This window comes from Chrysoperla carnea, chromosome 4 (assembly GCF_905475395.1).
Source record: "Chrysoperla carnea chromosome 4, inChrCarn1.1, whole genome shotgun sequence".
Taxonomy (NCBI): Eukaryota; Metazoa; Arthropoda; class Insecta; order Neuroptera; family Chrysopidae; genus Chrysoperla; species Chrysoperla carnea.
Window position 1 is genome coordinate 75,398,679 of NC_058340.1, and position 13,374 is coordinate 75,412,052.

Genomic DNA, 13,374 nt, shown 5'->3' on the forward strand with positions numbered 1-13,374 from the left:
AAAATATTTATACAAGAGTATAGGCAACTCAATTTACATATTTGATGTATACAGAGTGGTCAATCAAAAATTATTGATATACAAAATTAATTACTTAAAGACGTTCCCAAAAAAATGAGTGTATATACATACGTTTCAAATTTTGCGGGTCGTAATTTTTTTTGTCTGTCCCGAGGGACGTCCTTAAGGGTCAGAACAACCTTAAAAAAATTATTTTCACTTAAGTTTATGTGCTAAGTTTAATTTTTAAGAGATAGATAAGTTTCTTTCGATCTAACTTATTCTAACAAGTGAGTGGTATCTAAATCAAACACCCAAGAAATTTTTCGGTCTAGAAAATTATAGTCCACAGTACAGGGGGGGGGGTATGATTTCGTGAGATTAACACATTCACGAAACTTCGTTAGTGGCTTCATTTCTGTGTAACCCACAACATTTTTTATTTACGAAAACTTTGGAAATTGGGGCGTTAGCATAATAAAACATATAGTCGTTAAATTGTGACATGTTTAAGGAGTAGGTCTGAGAAAACGACTCATGAAATATGTAGGCCAGTATCTACATTTAGTTTTACTTATACTTATTAAAAAAAATGTGTAAAACTAGCCGGCGCGGTTGTTCATAAATTTGCATACTCCCGTTTTTCCGACATGTTAGGAGTGGAGGTCACACCAAACAGCCCAATATTTTTGTAGGCCACTATTATTCTTTCGTATATCTATTCATATATCTTGCAATCAAGAAAAAAACAAAAGGTTGTGCATATTTTTCAATAGGTCGTTAAATTGACATGTTTCCCGTCTTCCACATATTGAAAACGTCCCAATTTCAAAGTTTTCGTAAATGCAAATGTTGTAGCTTTCACTGAAATGAAGCCACTCACGAAGTTTCGTAAGTGTGTTAATCACGAAACTATACCCCCCCTCTGGACTTAATTAACCCTAAAAGGGGAAACATTTTCGATGATGGTCCACTCTATATTATTCTATAGGTAATCGATACAGTAATTATACCTAAAGTACATAAAATAATATTAGGATATAGAATTCGAACTTAGACTTACCGATCCAATGTTAATTCTTCCAATTGATTTAAATCACAGGCAATATATTCAAGTGCAGCGTCCGTGACACGTGGACACCATGACAGATCCAATGAACGTAACTTTTGTAAATTTTCTGCAATTAATTCCACACCGTCGTCCGTTAATTTACTGCATCCAGACAGTGATAATACTGTTAAATTCGGTAACGAATGTACTGGAACAAACAAAAAATATATATCTTAGACTTAGACTAATCTGACAAATAGTGTGACATCTAACAATGTATTTGAGAATTAATTTTACAACGGTTAAATTTTGAATATTTCTTTCCTAATAATCGTTACAAAAGGGTTAAAATACGTCTTGCTCCTGAGAACTAGCTCGACCCCTGAGGAATTCCGCAAAAGTGAGGGAAATATCGAAAGTTCTAACATCAGTATAGGGAATATTTAAAACATTAATCTATATATATAAAAAGAGAGTGTTTGTTTGTATGTCCCCGATTTTCCCTAAAACTAACCATTGACCTTCGGTAGGGGATTATGTCATTGGGTAGCCCTTAGGCTCCCATTGTGAATAAGGGAGTTTGGTGGGGGTGCATTGTGAATAAGGGAGTTTGGTGGGGGTGGAATTAAAAATGATCTAGGAATTCATAGAAAATAGATTAAAAAAATAGTTCTAATAATTTTCAATAGATAATAGGCGCCACTGTCAATAGTACAATTTTCACTAGATGGCGCTACTGGCGCAAATGTCTTTCGATTTTTCTCGAAAATTCTGGAATGTTCCATGGATTTCTATCGAATTTTCTAGAATTTTCTCGAACATTTTGGAATGTTCTATGGATTTCTATCGAATTTTCTAGAACTTTCTCGAATATTCTCGAATGTTCCATGGGTTTCTGTCGAATTTTCTAGAATTTTCTCGAACATTCTGGAATGTTCTATGGATTTCTATCGAATTTTCTAGAACTTTCTCGAATATTCTGGAATGTTCCATGGGTTTCTATCGATCTTTCCCTTACTTTTCCGTACACACAGAGAGTGTAGACATAATATTGGGATCGGCCAAAAAAATCTTACTGTTCCGTACACACAGAGAGAATTAAAAAAAAAGTCTTTCATTTAACAATTTTGATATTTAAATGTGCAAAAACAACCCAGCGAAGCGGGTTTAACAGCTAGTATTCTTCTAAAAAGACTCTTATAGTATTTCTATTCGTTGTGTGCGTAGTCTTGGTAGGGACAACAAAATCGATGCCAGCGCTTCCAGTGAAAAATTTTGGCAATAAAGGAGGCTGTTAAGACTAGTTTGCAAATCTTTATATGTTAATGTTATAGAAAATGTCAAATTAAAATTATTGAAAAATATTAATTAATTAAACTTAATGCATTAAAAATTGTGAAAATAAGAAATCAAATTGCACAAATATTATTTTTCAAATGTAAATTATCATAATTATTTATTTAAATTTATGAGACAATAATATTAAATTTTCAATGTAAATCATAAATACAATCCATACAATTATATATGAATCCATACAATTCTATAATTAAAGTAGTGTATCGTTACCATGGAAACGCCTCCAATAAAACTCACGCACGGTGCGAATAAAGTAAATACATAATTTCTATTTAAAGTTCATTGTCCTGCTTAAAGTCGTTGATAATATAACTATTCGTTCGTCTATCTATAGGGAATTTTAAGTATATAGTAAAAAAGGAAGAACATTACAAAAATAGAACACAGAGTAATATACTCAAAAAACACATTCATAAAATATATTATACTTGATATCTATGACAAAGTATACAGGATCGGGGGAGAGAGTTTGGTAGGATTAGGAGTGGGGGTATAATTATTATGTTACACTTCACTTGTGACTTGTGTCATAGCTCTGTTACCATTGAAACTGTTACCATTACCATACAAAGGACTACACTGGTGGTGTATCCGAATGTGACTTTACTAAGATTTTTCATGTATCTAAGGTCAAAAACGAATACGTGATTTTACAAAAAAAAAAAAAAAACCAGCCTTCTTTCTCATTTCATATGCCCCTGTTTTTTTTTAAGGAAAAAGGAAAGATACTAGTCGAGGTTGATGTAAAAAGCCAGTGAGCTCATCTTAAAACTACATGTACTTTTACCCCTTTTACCCGCTAGCACTCCCGTTATGAAACTTTTTCTATCTTCATATAATTTTTTTTATTTTTGAATACGGTATTCTACTACTACGAAAGTACTTCAAAATGTTGATTTTACTAATAAAAAGCCACCAAAAATTTATTTCGGAAAAATACACACGCTTTCTTGCCAAAAACTTAAATTAAATTTTAAACCTTTTTTAAATTGTCAAAAACGCGGACATCCAATTTGATGACGTAATATCGGTATCATTATACGAAATAACACAAATAAGTTTGACAGATATATTCATAGACAACTGATTATAATAAATATAAATACTTATTATCTATGGATACATTATACTCAGCTGTCTACACTGAACTAACTGATGGTCTATGACTCATACCGATATGACATCACACGAGAGCTTGCCCGCGTTTTAGGTCACGTGATACACAGTTTAAAAATTAGATTTTTAATTTTAAAATTATAAAAGAAAAATGTACTTTTATGACTCAAAATCAGAATATTTAAGTATATTTTTACATAAATTTTAACTTTTTTCAAATTTCATAATTTATTTTTGATTATCGATAATACCCTATTATGAATTTTTCAAATTTTTCTAACCTAGAGTTTTTAAGAGTATATTTCTTTCAAATCTTTTTTCCGTTAGTTTAATATAAGTCGTACTCAGTAAATTAAAAAATTTGTGGGAGAAATATAGTCAAAATGCTCATCAATTATTAGAATATTTATCTCCGACTAGTTCACTCTGTACCTACACATTAACAATAAGAGAACACAGTCGCGAATATTACAGCTAAAAAAATAATTTATTGCCGTATTTCTTTTTATAATTTTTATGTTTGTTTGTTTTCTCAACGGGAAAATATTTACAAAAAAAAACTTCTTCCTTAATAAAAACGTTTTCTCATACTTTGTAAAGAAAATAATCTTTTTCTTTTTGGTAGAAAAATAACTCATAACTTTTACTATAATAAATTTGTAAAGTAGCATGGGCGTATTAAGAGGTGGGCAAGTCAGGACAGCTGTCTTTTCCTTTGGACGTGAATTTACCATTGATTTAGTTGGAAATTGTTTGACCTCCTTCTAATCTAAAAGATATTATTTTGCACCAAACGTTGGATACGCTCATGCCTTAGTAGGTTTAGGACTAGGTGTAGTATTTTCCAACTTGCAGCCTCTTAAATTTAGTCAACTTAGTTTTTAAAAATGCTTTTATGATTTTTAATTATTTTAATTTATTATAATATTTTTGTTATTCTAATTTTAAATGTGTGTCGTGACTTTTGCACCACCCTATATTTTTAGTATTATTTTCCTGTTCACAACACAGAAATGTCAATAAAACAATTTATTTATTTTTTTTAACACAAAAGGGAAATCTAACAACAATCTTTTTTTAGCTTGTGTGTTTTTTTTTTCGATATACAGTTTATTAGTTCGAATGTTCATTATTGATCTAAATGTTATTGGGAAAATCAATTGAATCGTATAGGAGGAAATGAGAGGAGATGAAACAACAACTTGATGTGATCTTCCGCCCTTTCACTCGGTGTAATATTCGACTGTAAAAATAGAAAACTTAATATGCGATTGAAGAACTATGCATTAACTTCCTGATAGTTGAAGAACCATAAAGAGGAATACGTTTACTTATTTTTCTTTCCTTTGAGAAAATTTCTTTTAAAAATATAAAGGTGTGTACAGATATCTCTTTAGGTTTTTGATTTATCGTGATTGACAGACAGACGTCCAATTTGAAATGGACTATGAAATGGACCCTTACCAAAATTCGGTTCTTATCATCAATATTTTTAAGCGTTACCAACTTGGGACTAAAATAAATATACCGTGATATTTATTTTATATATACAGGTTATAATGAATTATAAGTGTCTTTTGTTTAGTAACCGAACAGTAACCTAAACATTAAGCAATAAAAATTATAATTATTTTGATGAAATTATTCAAAAATAATTGTACGTTATTTTTATACCATGTATAAATGAAATAAATATACATAGTATATTAAGTTTAGTCCAAAGTTTGTAACGCTTAAAAATAATGACGCTAGGAAATAAATTTTGTCATAGGTGTTCATAAAATCACCTAATTAGTCCATTTCCGGTTGTCCGTCCGTCTGTGGACACGATAACTCAAAAACGAAAAAAGATATCGAGCTGAAATTTTTACAGCGTACTCAGGACGTAAAAAGTGAGGTCAAGTTCGTAAATGAGCATCATAGGTCAATTGGGTCTTGGGTCCGTAGGACCCATCTTGTAAACCGTTAGAGATAGAACAAAAGTTTAAATGTAAAAAATGTTCCTTATCAAAAATTAAACAACTTTTGTTTGAAACATTTTTTCGTAAACATCACTGTTTACCCGTGAGTGCGCTAATTAGGCGGAAATTTTATAATATGTACTATACTTGATTATCAGTTATGTATGTGTCACATGTTTGTATGTGTAATGTGTTTGTAAGTGAAATCAACACTGACTATGCATGTTATTTCAACAATTAACTCAGTCAATTGTTTGTTTTCACTTGTTAATTACAAACTTTGATTATTTTTTTAATTATATCAAAATATTACTCATTAAATATTTTATTACATTTAAACATAGTAAATATAAATAATTGTAAAAAATTGACAGACAGTATGCAACTGTCGAAAAAGTTGAAAATGGTTTTGCTTTTTTTACATTATACTCCATTTTTGAACCCAGGCAGAGAATTTTTCAATTTTCGTGTTTTACTAGGAAGACTTGAGCAACGATTAAAACTTCTTTATTAAAACATAGATAAAAAGAATATTTGTGAAATGATGAATGAATCATTTTGCTTCATTATAGGCTCACGGTCTCATAAAATGAAAAGTGTTTTATGAGACATTTAAATAGAAAGTAATCATTAATTTTAAATGATGAACAGCAAAAAACACATTAATTTACTCATTATAAACGGCTACGTTAACGTTAACGTTAACGTTACGTTACGCTAAGTTACGTCTTACGTCAATGTACGTACGTTACGCTTTTCAACAAGAAATAAACTGTCACTAAAACTTTATGATCTAAATATTTTGATTTAATGATTTTAATTACATTTTATGAATATACTAGCCATTACCCGCATGTTTCTTTGAACAATTTCAACTGTCGTTAACAATAGTCGGTAGAAATTAAAAAAAAAAAACTATTTAAATTAAAGTTAAAGCCTTAATAAATTATTGAAAACAAAAAAAAAACGTTGTGCCCGTGTAATTAAGGATGTATGAGCACGGCAATGGGGACACAAATTTAAAAAACTATATATTTTCAATTTTGATGGTGAATCATGTTATAACTTGAGATATCTGGAGTAATTTTCTAAATATCGGAAATTGATAATTTTGTTCAATTATTTAGTTTTCATTATTTCGAAAACCAATTCAGATATCGAAAAATTTTACTGTTATTTTTCGTCTACATTCATGAAGTTATAACAAAATTCATCAGCAAAGCCTGAAAGTATCTGGTACAATCTACACAGTTTAAAGAGGCAGGTCAATTGACAGTGTTCAGTCTAGATAACCGCATTTTTCTCCTCGACTATTATTATTTCGTCTTCGAGTAAAAGTGTAATTTGTATTTGCGATATAGAATAGAAAGTATACCTAAATAATATGTTTTAGAATGCATGTAACATAAATCAAAATAAAATATTTTTGGCACCAAATCAAATCTATCAAATTTGTAGATATTTAAGAAGTTTTGACTGTGCGTTAAGTAAACAAGTCATCAAATACTTAACAGTTAAGTTACTTAACAACTTAAGTAAATATTTTCTAAGTTGATAGAATTATGTTGACAAGACGACTGTACACCTAAATTTTATCGAAAGAATAATTATATTGTGCAAAAATTATTTAAAAATTTTGATCGTTTGCCATTTAACATAAAAAATTAATAACATAATTAAGCAGGTTATAAAAAATTTTTCTAAACGAAATTTCTATTAAAATGTCAAACAATTATTTTTATAACATGCATATATGTAACTAGCGACCCGCCCCGGCTTCGCTCCGGTCGGGTCCAATGCTGATACTAAATACACTACAGAAAAACTGTGAACGTTGTATATAAAAACATAGCGGCCAGCTCTGGCCTCGCACGGGTATGAAATATATAGCCTATGTGATTAAAATCGATCCAGTAGTTTTGATTTATTCATTACTGCCCGTGACCCGCACGCGTTAAATTTGGAGTAAAACAATCCCCCTTTCCCTATACCATGAAGCTTTCCTGCTATCTTTTGAATATCTAAATTCATACACTACATTTTTACTTATTTACTTTTTACATTTTTAACTATTAACCTCAAAAATAGCAGTACTTCTCCACTATTTAATGGATGTTATTATAGATATAAACCTTCCTCTTGAATCACTCTATCTATTAAAAAAACCGCATCAAAATCCGTTACGTAGTTTCAAAGATTTAAGCATACAAAGGGACATAGGGACATAGGGACAGAGAAAGCGACTTTGTTTTATACTATGTAGTGATATGCAAGGTATACTAAGTTTAGTCCCAAGTTTGTAACGCTTAAAAATATTAATTTAAGGAACAAAATTTCGGTATAGGTGTTTATAAAATCACCTAATTAGTCCATTTACGGTTGTCTGTCCGTCTGTCTGCCAAAACGATAACTCAAATACGAAAAAAGATATTAAGCTACATTACCATTTTAACACAAAAGAGCATCGTTGGTTCAGTGGTAGAAAGCTCGCCTGCCACGCGGGCGGCCCGGGTTCGATTCCCGGACGAAGCATTATTTTTTTTAATGGATTTCCAATCTTTGGAGAAACTAATGGTCAGCGCCAAAGGCGGAATCATTTTATCAATGGGCGGAATTTCCAATAATAATGTGTGGGTTTTTCGATAGAGAGAGGGAGTGGCTTGTTCGACCATGAGACGTACCCAACTCTTGACTATCCAGCCCGGTTTTCTGAATCAGATAGCGTAGTTTATCTTCCTCTGTAAGATTATTTAAGTTGGAATATTCTATTTCCACGTAAACATTATTTGGCGAGAGTGCGCAACTATTTATACCATGCATATATGTAATATGCAAGGTATACTAAGTTTAGTCCCAAGTTTGTAACGCTTAAAAATATTGATGCTATGAACAAAATTTTGGTTTAGGTGTTCACAAAATTACCTAATTAGTCCATTTCCGGTTGTCCATCCGTCCGTCTGTGGGCACGACAACTTAAAAACGAAAAAAGATATCAAGCTGAAATTTTTACAGCGTACTCAGGACGTAAAAATTGAGGTCAAGTTCGTAAATGAGCAACATAAGTCAATTGGGGCTTGACCTATGGGTCCGTAGAATCCATCTTGTAAACCGTTATAGATAGAACACAAGTTTAAATGTAAAAAATCTTCCTTATAAAAAAATAAACAACTTTTGCTTGAAACATTTTTTCGTAAACATCACTGTTTACCCGTGAGGGCGCAAATTAGGCGTAAATTGTATAGTATGTATTATTCTATAGGGATATCAGTTAAGTATGTGTGACATGTACGTATGTGTAATGTGGTAGAGTAATCAACATTATCTATGCATGATATTTCAACAGTTAACTCAGTCAATTGTTTGTTTTCACTTGTTTAAATTATCACTACTTACTATTTACTAGGAATTGAAGTCTATAAAAAAAAAGATTTATAAGAACAAAGTTGACTATCGTTAGACTCATTCGACTTGGAAGGCGCTCTCTGAAAATAAGTCAAAGCGCAATTTCTTTCCCCGACTATAAAGAAAATCGTATACGGTATTCGGATTTTATCTCTTTTTGGTATCTCAAATCGTGGGTCAATTAAAAAACTTGGGAATTTTGACCATAACGCTTAAAAATAATGATGCTACCAAGAAAATTTTGGTACAGGTTTTAAAATCCATTTCCGGTTGTCCATTCGTCTGTCTGTCCATCTGATAACACGATAACTCAAAAACGAAAAAAAATATCAAGCTGAAATTTTTATAGCATGCTTAGGACGTAAAAAGTGAGGTCGAGTTCGTAAATGAGCAAAATAGGCCAATTGGTTGTTGGATCCGTATATGGTCTAAAGAATTGCATAAATTAAACAGTATTTTGGCATAAATACGTATGTAGCTAACTAAATCTAAGGAAAGAAAGCCAAGGTTCAAAGGGAGGGATGCAACTACCATCTCCTACCTGCCATGGAACGCCCATAATCGTATTAACTATAAAATAAAAATTGAACTTGAATCTTATTAGACAAGGCTTGGTACAATAATCTTTCTGTCTCTCTTAGTATGGATTAGATACAACAATGACGTCAATGAATACGAAAAAATAGTACGTACTTTCTTATTTTTCATAAAAAGAAAATTTATCGGACTGGAGCGCGGCGTAGTATTTGACTGTTATTTTAGAAAGGTTATAGTTCGGTTAGAAATTTGAAAAGGTATAGTGCGGATCGTAACAACTTTTTAACGACTAGAATAATGGATCGGGATTCTGGTCTGGATGCTACTTACAGTGTATCGCATTATGGATGAAAACACCCCGCATATTTTCGTAATTTATGGGAAATTTGGCACAGTCATACACAGAGTGATGAGTCACATTTTTTTAAGATATTTAACCGAAATCAGAAATTTAAACATCAGCCTACTACAAATTGATTATTAGGGGCCAATTCTTAATATTTTGCCTAGCGTCAGAGATTGTTAGAGATACCGTAAAAAAAACTATTAGAAAAATTTGCTAGGAATATTTTTTTTATACCCAGATATCGATTTTTATGACAAATTTCGCATTTTTAATTTTTTCATTATTTTAGTCTTTACTCAAAATGATTACAAGTTTATTGAAATATTTGATTACATACCAGTATTAAATTATCAATTTGTCCAGTTTTTACATTCCCTAGCACACTAGTATCACAAAAGTCTTTGTATATCAAACTCTCGGAACATTTTTGAATTTTAAGTTTTAAGTTTTATGGTAAAAGTGACATCTATAGCACAAATCCAACCCGTTTTCGAGCTAAGGACTCGTTTACTTTGCATGATCCTAGACTAAATTTTGTCTATATTATAATAAAGGTACATAAATAATATCGTATGGATTTTGTAATACATAATATTTGTATTGACATTCAGGTTATTACGTTTTATGATTATTTTATTCATGAAACGTAAAAAAAATAATAATACTATACAACGTGTTCTGTTGTTAACTGCAGAAACCTAACTTCCCAAAATAAGCTCATCAAGAGCAACAAAAAAACTCTTTTCCAAATTCTGGATCTGAGCCCTAATTTGGGAGCTGCAGGTATGACAAAAATTGATAAATTTGTTTATTCACTGACTATGATTCGATAACTAGTAGCCAATGATAATCAGAAGATATTATTAAATTTCATTTTTTAATATTCAACTAAGGTAGGGATTTTTAAAAATTATAACATGATTTAATTATATTATTTTGCAAAAACATTAAATTATTGTACGTAAACAAACAAACTATGTGACAATGGGTGTGGTTTGTTTGCTTAGGTCCAATGATAATATATTATAATGTATATGATTTATTTAAATTTAAAAAGGTGACGTCTGGTATTATATCACTTAGCTTACACATCGTATTAATGTATCCTGTTTTGCTATGTGCGTTCATAGGGAAACAGTATGTAAATTTTAAAGAATTTTAAATTAGTAGAAAATAGAAATTTTTTTTGAAATTCTATTAAAAGTTTAAATAATAGTTAACTGGTAAAAGTTTCAAGTATGGTTATCGATATAATTTTTGAAAAATATCGATTTATATTTTCCATTTAGTCTCATGTTAAACCTTACTTTTAGTCACTTTTTAAACTTAAAATTTAATGAAATTAATTCGATAACAGGATATTTTTCCTGTTTTAAATCATAGAAAATCATTTAAACTATCGCTTTATCATATTGTTTTTAATTTCTCTACTAATATCGTTGACGCATGAACGTCCTTAACCGATCAAAAAAGTAGCTTAGGCAGTAGCAAAAAAGTAGCAAGTTGCAGAGTTTGATGGGGGGCATCTTGTTCTGACATTAGATTGGATCTAGTTCTCCGGGTTGCTTTGATAGTCAATTTAGATCTTAAGAGGTAGGAGATAGAAAAACACATATTTGTAAATCGTATTTCCACCGAAAGCTAACAGTTTTCGAAAAAATGTTAGTTTTTTTATGAGGATCAACTTTCTAATTTAAAGTGTTTTCCTATCTCTTAGTTAGGAAAACGAGCTATTAGCCATAAAACGAGCTATTAGCCATAATACATTTACATGGTTCACCCTGTATACCGAAAAATGAAAGATAAAAAATAAAGAAAATTGTTGATTTTTCATTTTATTTACTTTTAGAAGAAAAACCGTAAGGATAAGAATCATGTTTGACAGCATTCTATTTTCATTACGCTTGATAATAAATCTAAAATCTGTGAAATAAGTGTGGGAATAAATAAAATCTAGAGGGTTCGATAACTTAACATATCAGATTTTTTTCTGAGACTTTTTAATCTCACCATAACCAAATGTGTATATTATTTTTTTGAAACTAAAAAACTTTGAATTCTTAATGTTTCATACACGAGTAATTAAAAATAGTTAACTATTAAACCTTTCAGTGATAAGGGCCATGTTTTTTGCCTACATATCGCAGGATATAATAAATAAATAAGGAATTTTTGTGTAAAAGTTTTAGAATTATTCGAGAAGAAAAGTAGAACAACTATGATATATGTGTAGACAAATAATGGTGTAAGTACGATACCAAGTATTTCACAAGTAAAATTTACAGAATCTAAAAAACCGCGCCGACAAATTTTTCCACTACGGAACCCTAAACTCGAACTTGAAATATATCTAAGAACATTCTGAATTAAATTACCTTTCTACTTAAAGCCTTTTTCAAACTGAGCCGATTTTGAAGATAATCGCTAGTTTTTTAGTCTTTCCGGGTACGGAACCCTAAACTCGCACTTGACATCTAGCTAAGAACACTCTCCATTAAATTACCTTCCTCACAAAACAGAAAAACCAAATCGATTCATCCATTTAGGCGCTGCGATGCCACAGATAGACACACAGACTTTGGGTCAAACTTATAACACCCCCTTTTTTAGCTTGAATGTTAAAAATATAGAAAGTTTCCATTTAGGCGCAACATTTTATATGTTCATTGAATATTTCATAGTGTGTGTATATTTTTTAAACGCATGGTACTTTACTGTACGACAAATATAATTTTCTAAAAGTCTAGGCTAAAATATTTGTCGACAAGATGTCTGGCCAATTTTTAATGTTTATTTACTTTCTACAATACGATATCTTTTACAAATATTTATTTAAATAAATTGTTTAATTTTATCCGCATTCATGTATATAGGAATGGGAGTGTAAAGGACGAAATATGATCCCGAAAAACTACTTACTATTCTGTCACAAATTTATTTGTTTGACTTTTGGTTCGAATTTAATAATATCTACTTATTCAAGTGTAAAAATAAGCAAATCCAAAATTAATTTTAATCAAATTGTGATGTATGATCTCCCTTTCACTCAGGAAAAAATATAAAACCAACGCGAATCTGTATATGACGTCCCAAAAAGTATAATTTTTGAAAATCAATAACTTGCTTTAGTGTAGCGTTATTTTCATCATCAAATATTTCCAATTGTTTACAATTTCCTAGAACAAATATATTTACTAGAAATGTAGAATTATAAACATGTAGAATTATTTTAACTGGATATACATTGAAGTTCTTGGAAAGGTGTTGTTGTGTAATTTAATTATATTTGTCTATTTTCGAGGAAATTAAAACAGTGTCTTCCAAAACATAAAATCTGATCATTTGATTAAATTTTCAAGATATTAAGGATCAACTTTTTACTTTAGTGTTATTCTATCTCTTACGTTTAGGAACTAAATTGGGTATTAAAAAATCCCGAAGGACTAGGTCCAATCTGATGTCAGAACATGATATCCCTCATCAAACTCTGCAACTTTTGTTTATGTTATTTTTTAATTGGTTAACTACAAAACGAGATATTTAGGTATATAGATTTAATGCCCTACCCTGTTTATGCGCGATAAAAGTATGTAAGCTTATAG

The 13,374-nt window shown here is 30.4% G+C and overlaps 1 protein-coding gene across 1 annotated transcript in view; it reads right to left on the reverse strand.

The window, feature by feature from the left end:
* Positions 1 to 13,374, reverse strand: part of LOC123298011 (F-box/LRR-repeat protein 16) — a 66,414-nt gene that overhangs the window by 7,981 nt on the left and 45,059 nt on the right. The window contains exon 4 of the mRNA XM_044879873.1: positions 1,064 to 1,259. Coding sequence (XP_044735808.1) covers positions 1,064 to 1,259 — 196 coding nt within the window. The remainder of the gene's footprint in view (positions 1 to 1,063; positions 1,260 to 13,374) is intronic.